The following is a 14,721-nucleotide window of genomic DNA, read 5'->3' as shown; positions in this document are numbered from 1 at the left end:
CTTCTCCACAACTTTGTCCCTGACCTGTTTGGAGAGCTCCTTGGTCTTCATGGTGCCGCTTGCTTGGTGGTGCCCTTTGCTTAGTGGTGTTGCAGACTCTGGGGCCTTTCAGAACAGGTGTATATATACTGAGATCATGTGACAGATCATGTGACACTTAGATTGCACACAGGTGGACTTTATTTAACTAATTATGTGACTTCTGAAGGTAATTGGTTGCACCAGATCTTATTTAGAGGCTTACTAGCAAAGGGGGTGAATACATATGCACGCACCACTTTTCCGTTATTTATTTTTTAGAATTTTTTGAAACAAGTTATTTTTTTCATTTCACTTCACCAATTTGGACTATTTTGTGTATGTCCATTACATGAAATCCAAATAAAAATCAATTTTAATTCCAGGTTGTAAGGCAACAAAATAGGAAAAATGCCAAGGGGGGTCAGTACTTTCGCAAGCCACTGTACCTGGGTCGTGACCCTACCTGCGTCGGACCCTACCCGGGTCGGACCCTTCCTGGGTCGCGACCCGGTATCGTGTGGGTTGTGAAAGTGGCTTTAGAGTTGTCCAGCTTGCACTGTAAAGTTGTGACAAACGTCCTCTACAGGTAAATGGTGGGGATGCCTCAACATCTTAGTCCAGTTTCTGGAGTAGTGTCTTTCAGCTCCTCCAACAATAAATTTTACTAAAATATTAAACTTGTAGAACAATTAGTGCAAAATGGAAGAAATGTATTGCCGGCTGCTGGGATGCATATCTGTGGTGGCGCCTGCATGTACATATCATAGTACATATGTAATGAAACTTGGTTAGGATAAGTAATTAAAAGTTTCAGAGTTTGATGATGCATGTCAATCTTTCATACATACTTCTCACACACTTACATTTTTACATATGCATAAGGAGGATGTCACGGTACTGTATAGTACATTTTCATGATGGTGTAATTTTTACCCACATGAAATTGCTATCACACACAGAATGTGCCTGGAGAGTGGTTATATTGTCCTTTGATCCCCATCTTAGTGGGTAGCCACTCTTACTTTATTACACAGCCATATTACCTCACAGTCGATGCTTTCGAACATCAAACTCACCAAAACCTGCTTTTGAGTGGTTTTACTTCTAACCACAAAGACAGATAGGGGTCTTCAGTACATGATACAGTTCTACAATACCAGAGTACATTCTGTTAGTTCTTTTAACCCTCTCCTTCCCTTTAGCAGTCAGTCCTCCATCTCCATTAGTAATGCAGTAATGACTGTTCACTCTGGTGTAACAAAAAAGACCTGTTAGAAACTTGTTTTGTACGTAAGTAAAAACTGTTGTGTTGGCCGCACTACATCACATTTTGACCTAGCTCCTAAAGGTTTTACTAAAACCTTCAAAGTACACTTAAAAAGATTCCAGAAGTTTTAATAGTGCTTGTTTCAAGACCTGCAGTGCCTACTGTGCATGACTGCTGTAGGAGAGATGTGGTATTAGGAAACTGAAAAGCAGCTGAAATATTTCAAGATTTTTTTAAAAATTTTTTTTATTGCAGAATTGAAAAAAACTATAAAATATCCACAACTGTGAATGGTTACTTGTATCAGAGGGGTTCTATCATAGTCCCTGTCATCAATTCTGACTTATAGGGGTAGTAATTAGCAAGACTGATAACATTTCAAAACAAAGATGGGGGAAGTACAATTGCAGCTAGTAAATATTAATGGCTGAACAAGCGCGGCTGATAATGTTACAGCAAAATGGACTTGAGAGATCAGAGTAAATATTCTCCTGTGCCTCAAATCTTATAATGAATTACTGAACACATGGGAAACAGATGCCATTCTTTCAGCTTTCCTTGGGTTACTGCCTTAAGGGATTTTTAATTATAGGGCTGGATTTGAACCAGAATTGGCTAAAACTAAACTGTGGGTGTAGATATAGCTGCATGTTTAATGTACATGCTTTATTGTCTTGGATTTGAAAAACATCCTGATAACTGGCGAAATGTGGACCAGTGGTGCTTAGGTTTGACGTATGTCATGGGAGGGTTAAGAATTGCTTGTGTGGGTGACTTGTCTTCACCTGTTGTCAGAGGTTGTGCTACTGTATACTATATTCTTCTGTTGCTAATAATAGCTTTAAAAAAGCACACATTACGTAAGATGTGTGTATTTGTTTTACCAATATCTGTATCTAAGATCTAAAGATGGAGACAATGGTACAATTTAGAGCAGGTGGAAATCCACCACAATGATTTGTATCTTAAAATTAGCCAAGGTTTGTTAATGTTCTGTATTCTGCAATTTTTTGGAGTCCACAAAATTTGAAATATTGCATACATTAAGTATTACAACATATTAAGTATGTTGTGATCTGCTAAATGCACTTTGTATTGTTTTTTGACATGGATATCACCCCACAGCCAAGCACTGTATGGCTGATTTTGCACACTGTCTTTAAAGTACTTTAAAAAACAACAAATTGTATAGTATTTGTTTTATTACATTTTGCCTTTAGGAGTTATTTTTCCAACAACATAACCTTGTTTAAATAAATTATGCTACCTTGGGTTCTCTGAGGGTAAACTAAAGAGATTTGTTTCAAAACATTTAATTATTATTCTTAACATAACCAGCCTCAACACACAGTAAAATACTGAGCCTCAATGAAATGTCAGCAGGTTGCATAACAATACAGACATTAATTAACGAATCAATTAATTAATTAAATAAACAAACAAACAAATAAATAAATATATAAAAATGAGCTTGTATGTGAAAAAAGTTTCACCCCCTACATCCTGATCATTCCGCAAACACATCAACATAACTATTATACATAGCTAGATGTATAAAGGAATATGATAAAAATAAGTATATTAAATAAATAAAAAAATAAGTAATCCCCTAGTTTCAACATTTGATTATTACATTATTTGTCCATCCACCAAATACAAAGAAAAACTATGAATTGTACCATCTCCTCCTACTTACATTGCATTCTATCTGCGTTTGACATACATTTCTATATAATACACTTTGTCACTATCACACTAACATAAGCATGGTATTAGACAAATAGTTATTATTATTTTCACAGGTTATATCAAATGTAAGATGTAATAAGTGGAAGAAAATGTATACAAAAGTAAAATACAGATATTATTGTACATGGGATGTTACTGTTTATGCATGCATATACTTTCAAATATTTCTAAAATATCACAAATGAATTACTTACATGTATTAGATGTTTTCATTGTCAAAAACAAAAAACTCTGTGGTCAGTGTGGAATGTGGGTCAATGAGAGAGTGACAGCTGCAACACCAATAAAACTCTATCTTCAAAGCGAATATCTGTCAATCAAGCTGTGTACATAAACTGACAGAAGTCTGGCAAGTTTGCAAAGGGCTTGACTGTCTCTGTACGAAGTTTGGTGCAGTTTGATCATCAGCTAAGAAGGGGCGCGTATCGTAAAACCAAACATAGCCAATGGCGACTACCCAAAGATCACTAGGTTACCTTGGTTTAGATAATTACAAGACTAACATCAGTTTGGTAGTAGTGCCTGTTCTGGTTATTAAGGCAATGTGAATAAAATAAAATGTCATTGTTAGTATGTCTGAAAAAAGGTTTAAAACAATACAGCATGCTCTTTTATACATAAGCATGTATTTGCTTTCTTTAAGTAATAGAATAACATACTGTGACTTTTAGTACTGTTGAAATGCATGTTAAAATCTAGCCTGTGCTGTAGTAAGCAGAAGTTGTGCTGCATGCAGTCAGAATATTTTTCAGCTTGTGCACAGAGCTATTAAAACATTTCTCAGGAAAAACATTATTTAAAATTCCTAAAACCCATGAGGATGTTGAGTATTATTGTGCCATGTGCTACTTAATCAAGGGTAATCATGGTATGGTCGAGTGTAATGGCTTGTAACATCAGAATTCAGACCTCACAGGAGACCACATAATGCACTCACTCTGTAGCAGTCAGTGTCCCTAATTATCTTTATTATTTGTGTTACAGGAGACCAATGAAATTGTGGCCATCAAGAAGTTCAAGGACAGTGAAGGTAAGGGGCTCTTCAAATGAAAACAGCAACCAGACATTAACCGTGCGCCATCTGGTGGCAGCTAAATAAAACACACCTACATCAGATTACAACATTACATTAAGATTTACAAAGGTAAAGCTAATGGAAACAAGTAGACCCATTTTTTTAAACAATTCCTTTATTGGTAGCCAAGTATTGGGGTTTAAAGTTCTGGACAACAACAATTTCAATATTTGAGTGCCTTCAAGGCATCCAAAAGTGCTGCACTTCAGTGATAAAAGGTGAGGTGAGCTGAGCATGCATTAAGGAAGGACAAGCTCTAAAAGTGATTTGACTGTTTTTCCTTTAGAAAGTTCTGCATCAACCAAATAATGCTGTTCATGTAAAACTGTGTGCCAGCATTGCTGAACAGAGCAGTTCTGTAAAGTGGAGGTTACTTACAATGTTAATAAGGATCCCTGCCATGTTCTTGTTTGAGGAAGAAAGAGAGGAAGGGACTTCCAGTTACTCTATGTAGTGTCTTCTTAATACAGCCCAGCCACGTAACTAAGTCATTCACAATCACTCAGCATCCGCTGGCAAGCAGCCACCACTGGACTGCAAAGGCACCAGCACACAGCAGGTCCATTCATGTCATGAATCTTTGTCAAACAATAGGCTATATAATCATATCAAGATTTATAAGGAAAAAAAATATTCTTTGATTTTTGATTAGAAAAATATATTCACTTCTAATATCATTTGTCAAATAATTGTACTGTTTCTTTTACAACTGCATACAATACCATGTTTTATAGGTATGTATGAAGTGTTAATAAGTAGATCATCCAGACATTTACAGTTTTTTTCAGAGCAGTTACTGTGTACTGAGCAAGAACATAGAAACTCAAAGGGCAGATGTACTTCACAATGTCGTTCCAGGTCCATTATCACCCAGTAATGAACATGGAGTTGTCTACAACAGTCCTGAAGTATATAATGACACTAATGGTCAGAGAATAGAAACTATTTAATTTACCTGCCGGTTCTGTTGCCAATCACAGTTTACTATTATGAAATGTGTCAATAGAAAATGAAGAAGTTAAAGAAACGACGCTGCGGGAGCTTCAGATGCTTCGGACCCTGAAGCAGGAGAACATCGTGGAGCTCAAGGAAGCCTTTCGCAGACGAGGGAAGCTCTACCTGGTTTTCGAGTATGTGGAAAAGGTGCGAGCAGTAATGTGGTAACAAAGCATTATATACAGTATGTCATAAATACAGCTAAAAGATTTTAGAAAGTTACAGCCCAACTGAATTGTAACAAACACTGTTTTTTATATTCCAACAGTTATATATGGAAAAGAAAGTGGGGTCTGTTCAATTGAGCTAAACAATGGCAGAGCTAAATACTGTCACTGTTTAAATATTCAAACCAGGACCATGCCTGCCATTTTACTTACTTTTACTGACAGAAATAATCTAAAAGCCCTGTATAGATGTTGCTTTTCACAAAATACCAGTTATTTAAATTATTTCAATGGTTGCAGTACTAAAAGCCCCCATATTTTAGATCAGTTGCATAGACCGCTATATGTGGAATACTTTTCTTAAATCAGCCTTTGCATCTGCTTAGCAACAAGTGTGATTCACCTGGGCATTGTGTCTTTGGATTTGAAGATTACAAAATGAGATCCGGTAAAATATTCACTCTGTTGTGTTGAACACAAAAAGGTTCTCTAAACACTTGTTATATAAATATTTGTGTCGATTACTTTCTTGCTAATCCACACAAACAATTGCATCATACACAATTGGTAAAAATAACAAAAAAAAAACAGTTTACTGTATTCTTCATAACAACAAACATTCATTGTAATTCAGTATGAATTCAAAATGATGATGCAACATAAAATTCAGTGAATTCTTTTAAAACAATTTTACTATCCTGCCAGTCAACCAGGGTAGCTTTGACACCATGAATTGTAATGTTTTTTTAAATGCTTGTGGGGATTTGTCATATGCACTGTGCTATGCATATTATTAAGGTCTCTGTCCTTTATATTTATTTAGAATATGCTGGAATTGCTAGAAGAATTGCCAAATGGGGCTCCACCTGAGAAAGTTAGAAACTACATCTATCAGTTAATTAAAGCAATCCACTGGTGCCACAAGAATGATATTGTCCACCGAGGTAAGTGAGCTAATGGAAGCTGCTGTCAGGTTCAGTGGCTTCAGGAAGAGATGTAAGGATTGGGTGATGTGATTTCACTTGACTTGGTTTAAAATCAACTGTGCTTCTGGAAAGTTTTAAAGAAAGAAAGAAAAAATGGGTTTATTATCCATAGTTAAAATACACTGAACAAAAATATAAACTCAACATGCAACAATTTCAAAGATTTTACTGAGTTACAGTTCATATAAGAAAATCAGTCAATTGAAATACATTAATTAGGCCCTTATCTATGGATTTCACATGACTGGGAATACAGATATGCATCTGTTCGTCACAGATACCTTAAAAAAAAATGGTAGGGGCGTGGATCAGAAAACCAGTCACTATCTGGTGTGACCACCATTTGCCTCATGCAGTGCGACACATCTCCTTCGCATAGAGTTGATCAGGCTGTTGATTGTGGCCTGTGGAATGTTGTCCCACTGCTCTTCAATGGCTGTGCGAAGTTGCTGGATATTGGCGGGAACTGGAACACGCTGTCGACATGTCGATCCAGTGCATCCCAAACATGCTCAATGAGTGACATGTCTGGTGAGTATGCAGGCCATGGAAGAACTGGGACATTTTTAGCTTCTAGGAATTGTGTACAGAACCTTGTGACATGGGGCCGTGCATTATCATGCTGAAACGTGAGGTCATGGTGGCGAATGAATGGCACGACAGTGGACCTCAGGATCTCATCACGCTATCTCTGTGCATTCAAATTGCCGTCGAGAAAATGCAGTTGTGTTCATTGTCCGTAGCTTATGCCTGCCCATACCATAACCCCACCGCCACCACGGGGCACTCTGTTCACAACGTTGGCATCAGCAAACTGCTCGCCCACACGACGCCATACACGCTGTCTGCCATCTGCCCGGTACAGTGGAAACCGGGATTCATCCGTGAAGAGCACACTTCTCCATTGTGCCAGTGGCTATCGAAGGTGAGCATTTGCCCACTGAAGTCGGTTACGATGCCGAACTGCAGTCAGGTCAAGACCCTGGTGAGGACGACGAGCACGCAGATAAGGTTCCCTGAGACGGTTTCTGACAGTTTGTGCAGAAATTCTTCGGTTGTGCAAACCCACAGTTTCATCAGCTGTCGGAGTTGCTGGTCTCAAACAATCCCGCAGGTGAAGAAGCCGGATGCGAAGGTCCTGGGCTGGCGTGTTTACACGTGGTCTGCGGTTGTGAGGCCGGTTGGACGCACTGCCAAATTCTCTAAAACGACGTTGGAGGCGGCTTCTGGTAGAGAAATGAACATTCAGTTCTCTGGCAACAGCTCTGGTGGACATTCCTGCAGTCAGCATGCCAATTGCACGCTCCCTGAAAACAGCACATCTGTGGCATTGTGTTGTGTGACAAAACTGCACATTTTAGAGTGGCCTTTTTTTTGTCCCCAGCACAAGGTGCACCTGTGTAATGATCATGCTGTCTAATCAGCTTCTTGATATGCCACACCTGACAGGTGGATGGATTATCTTGGCAAAGGAGAAATGCTCACTAACAGGGATGTAAACAAATTTGCACAAAATTTGAGAGAAATAAGCTTTTTGTGCATATAGGAAAATTTCTGGGATCATTTATTTCAGTTCATGAAACATGTGACCAACACTTTACATGTTGCGTTTATATTTTTCTTCAGTGTATATCAGGCTTATGAAACTGTTTCTGAAAATTGTTTTGACAAGGCAGTGATCATGCTTGAAATTGTTTTCTGTGTTTTTGAAATTATCTATCGGACAATGCAATAAGCACCATCCTCAGCTTGGAGGCTGTGTGATCCAGTGGTTAAAGAAAAGGGCTTGTAACCAGGAGGTTCCTAGTTCAAATTCCAGCTCATACACTGACTCATTCTGTGACTCTGAGCAAGTCACTTAACCTCTTTGTGCTTCGTCTTTTGGGTGAGACATTGTTGTAAGTGACTCTGTAGCTGATGCATAGTTCACACACCCTAGTCTTTGTGAGTCGCCATGGATAAAGGCATCTGCTAATAAACAAATAATAATAACACATAAATTAATACAGTTGCCGTGCACCTCAACCACATGTTAGGTTTGAACCTTCCTTTCATAATAAGGGTATTGCTGTTCTTATTGCTGATATGTCTCCTTTTATTGTATGTTTTTGTTTTGCCTCAGATATCAAACCAGAAAATCTTTTAATCAGCCATGATGACGTACTGAAGCTGTGTGATTTCGGTAAGAAACAAAAGCTAGATGCCTTTTTACTTTAAAGCTGAAGACGAAGTTCAAATTCTGTCCTCCACTCTCTAATGAAGTGTCAGTGTAGCTGTATGTCCACCCCTGATACCCCACTGACCACACACTCAGCTCAATGGCTGTTAAACAGTGTGTAATTTAACTGAACTTGCAGTATGTTGTACAGTATATGGGTGTTTAAAGCATGTCCAGTAGGGGGCACATGTCTGTAACTTATACAGACTAGATAATAAACATACTGAGGCATCATTCATTGCTTCTCATTTGAGTCTTCATTGGAAATAAACTTTTTTTTTTTTTTTTTTTTTTGCTTCAGTAGTGCATTTTAATATGGGCATGTTGTATCGATACATTAAACACACACAGACAATATCCAGTTGTCAGGAAATCTGTTACTGTGCATAAATAAATATGATACCTGTTGATTAAAGTAGTAAGGAGTTGTGTGTTAAGGTAAAATTATTTATTGTATGAAATAGACAGTCATTCTGAAAAGGTGTGCTTTAGTTGTAAGTGGTCACTCTGTTGCATATTAGAAAATGGTTGGATGGCTGCACGGTGCAAGAGTGTCCCATGGTAGATTGCACTTAAAACACTGGTAACCAAAACCATGCCTAGACCAGCATAGCTTGTGTTGACAGGCTGTATATGGGTTATGAAGGCAGATTTCCAAAAGACAAAATTTAAAAAATCGATAGTGTAAAAACAAAGAACTTTAACTGAGAGAGGGATTTAGTCAAGTTATAATTGTATGGATCTGGTTCTATTGTAATTGTTTTTGTCTAAAATATATGCCACCTGATATTCCCAACTGCTGAACCTACAGAAGATGATTCACATAGTCCTATTTCTCAAGACTAAATATCATACAACTTATATAAACAGAATAATCACATGCATGCCAAATTTCTGTTTAAAATATTGGGATGATTTTAAACCCTCAAATTTCCATGGGGATGTCTGTTCTGTTGCAAAACAGCAACATTACATAACTCCAGAGTTGCCTAGAAGCTATAAGACATTAGCATATTTTTAGGCCTAATATATTGCAAGATACACTTTCCAATATTGATCTGGGCCTTAATATATGAACTGTTTTTTTTTTTAATACAGAGAGCAGTTTACTCTAAAAATGAATGGGTTTAAATAATATACATGCCTGTGAATGATAATGGATTGCTCTTTAGGGATGTTTGGTGATTATAGTCTTTGTAAATACTGTCAGCTCACTCCAGTGCACCAACAGGGTTTACTTGACTTCTTACCTCAATGACTTACATTTGTGAAATACAGTGCCTATAGAAAGTCTACACACCCCTTTCAAATTTTTCATCTTTTGTTGCCTTATAGCCTGTAATTATTATTTTTTTTCCATTTATCTACACATCCTACCCCACAACTTCCAAGTGAAAAAAATATTCTGGACATTTGTAGAAAATTAATTAAAAATGAAAACTGAAATAGCTTGGTTGGATAAGTTTCCTCCCCTTGTAATAGCAATCCTAAATGAGCTCAGGTGTAACCAATCACCTTCAAAATCACACACCAAGTTAAGTGGCCTCCACCTGTATTAAATTTTTGTGAGTCACATGATTGCAGGATAAATTCAGCAGTTCCTGTAGGTTCCCTCTGATGGGTAGTGCATTTCAAAGCAAAGACTCAACCATGAGCAACAAAGCGATTTCAAAAGAACTCCGGGACAAAGTTATTGAAAGGCACAGATCAGGGGATGGGTATGTAAAATATCAAAGGCCTTGAATATCCCTTGGAGCACGGTCAAGACGATTATTAAGAAGTGGAAGGTGTATGGCACCACCAAGACCCTGCCTAGATCAGGCCGTACCTCCAAACTGGATGACCAAGTAAGAAAGAGACTGATCAAAGAGGCTACTAAGAGGCCAATGGCAACTTTGCAAGTGCAACAGGTTTTTATGGCCAAGACTGGTCAAAGTGTGCATGTGACAACAACATCCCAAGCGCTCCACAAATCTGGCCTGTATGGTAGGGTGGCAAAAAGGAAGCCATTACTCAAGAAAGCCCACCTTGAATCCTGTTGTGAAGTATGCAAAAAAACATTGTAGCCATGTGGCAAAAAGTTTTATGGTCTGACAGAACTAAAATTGAACTTTTTGGCCTAAATGCAAAACGTTATGTTTGCCGCAAACCCAACACAGTGCATCACTCAAAGAACACCATCTCTACCGTGAAGCATGGTGGTGGCAGCATCATGTTGTGGGGATGTTTCTCATCGGCAGGGACTGGGGCACTTGTCAGGATAGAAGGGAAAATGAATGGAGCAAAGTACAGAGAAGTCCTTGAGTTAAATCTGCTGCCCTCTGCAAGAAAGCTGAAACTGGGAAGGAAATTCACCTTTCAGCATGACAACGACCTAAAGCACACAGCCAAAGCTACAAATTGTCATTGAGTGGCCCAGTCAGAGCCCCGACCTAAATCCAATCAAAAACTTGTGGCATGACTTGAAGATTGCTGTCCATCAATGCTCCCCAAGTAACTTGACAGAGCTTGAACAGTTTGTAAAGAAGAATGGCCAAATATTGCCAAATCTAGGTGTGCAAAGTTGGTAGAGACCTATCCTAACAGACTCACAGCTGTAATTGCTGCCAAAGGCCCTTCCACCAAGTATTAACTCATGGGGGTGAAGGCTTATCCAGTTGTGATCTTTCAGTTTTGTATTTTTAATATGTAATCTTTTTCTCAAAAGCTTTTTTCCTCTTAACAGTGTGGAGTATGATGTGTAGATAAATGGAAAAAAAATCCTCATTTAAATGCATGAAACTCTGAGGCACTGACAACAAAATGTGAAAAAAGTGTATATTTATATATATTTATTTTGTCCTTCTTTGAAAGCCCTTGAAACATGCTTTAAGGATACTAAGGATACATTTTCTCAATGATATATGTTTTGTATATCATAAACCAGAAATGTAGCAAATGCATCCCTGAAATTTGGTCCAATTTGAGAGACAAGTTTACTATATCAGAGAGCAAGCTGAGAATGTGATCTGGTGACAGTGAACACATAATTCATTCCTAAAATGTAATTATCATGTACAATCAACTCCAATCCATCTCAATTTTCATTTTTTTTTTTTTAACCTGTGGATATTTGTGTTATTATTTTATATTATTTATTCCTTGTTGTGTTAATCCATTTATCTACCCTTGAATAACTTCAGTACTCCTTTCTCTTTGCTCCCGTCGCTGTCCAGTTGAACTGTAATTCCTGATACACTTTCTTCACTTGAAGTCTCTGAGGCACCACACTAAATCCTGGACAAATGAGTCAAGTATTTCCATTCTCACAGAAGAGAGCACGGACCTGTAGTGTAGCTTGCGATATTTTTTGAAGGTTTTTATGAAACTGTATTTTACACGGTTTCTGTGTTTTCAGTTTATTGTTTATTATATTTTAACTTCAATACTGTATCTCTACATTCTGGAGTGACAGTATACCTTTAAGAATATGCATATTGCTGCATCGGTGAGTCAGTGTTCTTTTATGTGTGAGTCGTGTGAACTACACAACTGTAATAGTACATTGGTAATGTCTTCCTGCAGGGTTTGCTCGCAACCTGTCCGAAGGCAGCAATGCTAACTACACAGAGTATGTGGCCACCAGGTGGTATCGTTCTCCAGAGCTGCTGTTAGGGTGAGTGAACTGAAGCTGCCTTAGGTGATAGAGCGTCAGCATCTGTGCTGTTCAAAGGTGTGAGCAGAGACTGGCAATACGTTATCAGTGAGAAAGATAGCCGTAGTGTGTTCCATCTGTAATAGGTTTAGTCATGCCTGGGAAATTAGAACACATAAAAAATGATGAGGAACTTTTCTGGCTCATCTGTTCAGCACACGGCTGCTTTCTTCCCACAGAACGATAATCCCACATTTTTGACATTTAAGACTTGCAACCTGGGGCATAAGAGAAATAGTTAACTGTTTCCTCCCTTGTTGACAACTTGTTATTGTAAAATGTAAATCACCCCTCTTCTGGGCAGATGGTAGAAGATAAACCTCCCATATAAAAAATACTAGAGTATCATCCAAAATCATTATAGTTTCTTATGGCATGCTACAGTACATGATATGTTACTTTATAGGAAACTATAGTGTTTTTGGATAGCGCTGCTTTTTTTTTTTTTTTCCTCCATGTGCTGTATCTGCAGTTCAAAAATGTTATTTTTACAGTTGCGTGGTATTTATCATGCAGCTAAATTGCAGTCTAACTACACTCAACTATTGTGTTGACCAGTTGACATCAGTTTGAGTATTGACCATTTTAGCCAGTGACAGGAACAAATGGTTTGTTTTTAAGGTTAGGTTTATGAGTTAGGTAGTGTGCACTTTTGTGTAAATGGGCTGTTAATCACATGACTGATATTGTTTCAAATGTTTATCCATATTTTATAACACAAAGCCTTAATTTCCTTATTGCAAGTTTTCAGTTTCAGGATTTCAGTTTCAGGGGCTGATAGAAGATACTTGCTTTGGATACTGATGTTTCACAAAGGGTCAAAAAGTGAGCCATTTGGAGAATAGACTTTTCTGCCGATTTCCACCCCCTCTCCTCGTTTGTAGTAGTTGTTTGTCAGCAGTCCCCCAAGAACAGCACCCTGACGACTTGTCATGTGGACTATGCACTGTCCATGACAGCCTTGCACCTGAATGACAATGGTACGGCAGAGGCTCCTCTTTTTTGTATGTAAACTGTATACACAGTACTGTGATTGGGTTTAAATTGCTTTTCTTTTCAGAGCTCCCTATGGGAAAGCTGTTGACATGTGGTCTGTGGGTTGTATTCTGGGGGAGCTCAGTGATGGGCAACCACTGTTTCCTGGTGAGAGTGAAATCGATCAGCTCTACACCATTCAGAAAGTCCTGGGGCCACTGCCCCCTGAGCAAATGAAGCTCTTCTACAGCAATCCTCGCTTTCACGGACTGAGGGTAGGGTTCCCATTTATTCCTTTTAGTCTATTTTTCCTGATAGTTGAATAAAGACATATTCCCTTTGTCCCTAATTGTACTGCCCTGTAGACATCATAAACTTCTCAGCAATGTTTAAAGCAGTTTGATAATGATTCAGATACTTGGAGTGTTTGTAAAGACCATTTGCTTTTTGTGTACTATATTTAATAAATTGATCTTCAAAAATGGTTTTATTCAATGTGTATTGAAGGTATGTACAGATTAGCTTAATTAGACTAGACCTAAAGCCATAGGCTTAGGTGTGACTAATTAAACTCTTTGAGATTCCCAGAATAACTTGATTGTTATGAGGTTTTGTGTGATATTAAGACATTATAATCTTATAGCAAAAGCTGATTCCTGATTCTATGATCGTAGGAAAGGAAAGTCAATGGTTGAACAAAATCAAGCAAATCATGTGAATTTTCCTTTTTTTTTTTTTTTTTTTTCAGTTGACTTACTGTAGATTACTCTGTTGTATTCCGAGATAATTTGCCTGGGCAAGGGAAAATATATGTTCTTTGAAATATTAGGTCATAAAAAAACATTGAATCAGTTTAATTTCAGTAGTACTATAAATACAAATAGGTACATTATTGTGTTTATCAAAATACTTTCCAACCTTATTGAATAATTACAATTTTTCTTAAAAAATGTAACTAGAATCATGTGTTCCCGATATCTGGAGCTATTACCTTAGATGGAGACAGCTGGCAGACAGGACAGACTTCAGTTTAATGTATTTCTTTGAAAATGAATAGGAACTACGTTTGTACCTACTGTTATATTTTTAAAGAAATTATCCAAATTGGAGCGTCGGTTCTATGAAAACAGGATCAGGTCGAAGTTCAAAGTCTCCCACACTTGTATGTCACTTAGTGTGATAGTGACCTTCATGACTTTCTTAGTTTGTGAGATGAACGGGTGGAAATCATCATTATTAGGGTACTGAGACTATATTATATTGCCACTTTCTTGCAAATAATAAAGTGTGAGTTAACATTTGTAAAAAGGACCCCCTGCTATTGATAAGCCACAGTAGGTATTAAAACAGCACTGTCCGTTCTAGGACATTTGCCATCCAAGTAGCGACCAAGCCACACTTGTTTTTTTTTTTCAATTTAGTCATTGCCAGTGGTTTTTTACCCCGGTTTTCTCCCCAATTTGGAATGCCCAATTATTTTTATCCCGGTTCACCGCTGCAACCCCCCAGTGACTCGGGAAAGGGAGGCTGAAACACGTGTCCTCTGAAATGTGTTCCTGCCATTCTGTCATTT

The 14,721-nt window shown here is 37.9% G+C and overlaps 1 protein-coding gene across 4 annotated transcripts in view; it reads left to right on the top strand.

Moving 5' to 3' along the window:
• Nucleotides 1-14,721, top strand: part of cdkl5 (cyclin-dependent kinase-like 5) — a 101,510-nt gene that overhangs the window by 66,187 nt on the left and 20,602 nt on the right. For all 4 annotated transcript variants that reach the window (XM_041259131.1, XM_041259132.1, XM_041259129.1 and 1 more), the window contains exons 4-9: nt 4,022-4,067; nt 5,119-5,255; nt 6,099-6,219; nt 8,384-8,443; nt 12,044-12,134; nt 13,234-13,423. In XM_041259131.1, coding sequence (XP_041115065.1) covers nt 4,022-4,067; nt 5,119-5,255; nt 6,099-6,219; nt 8,384-8,443; nt 12,044-12,134; nt 13,234-13,423 — 645 coding nt within the window. The remainder of the gene's footprint in view (nt 1-4,021; nt 4,068-5,118; nt 5,256-6,098; nt 6,220-8,383; nt 8,444-12,043; nt 12,135-13,233; nt 13,424-14,721) is intronic.

Source organism: Polyodon spathula, chromosome 9, assembly GCF_017654505.1.
Source record: "Polyodon spathula isolate WHYD16114869_AA chromosome 9, ASM1765450v1, whole genome shotgun sequence".
Lineage (NCBI taxonomy): Eukaryota > Metazoa > Chordata > Actinopteri > Acipenseriformes > Polyodontidae > Polyodon > Polyodon spathula.
Note: the sequence above shows the minus strand (reverse complement) of the source record. Positions and strands in the feature narration are given on the sequence as shown.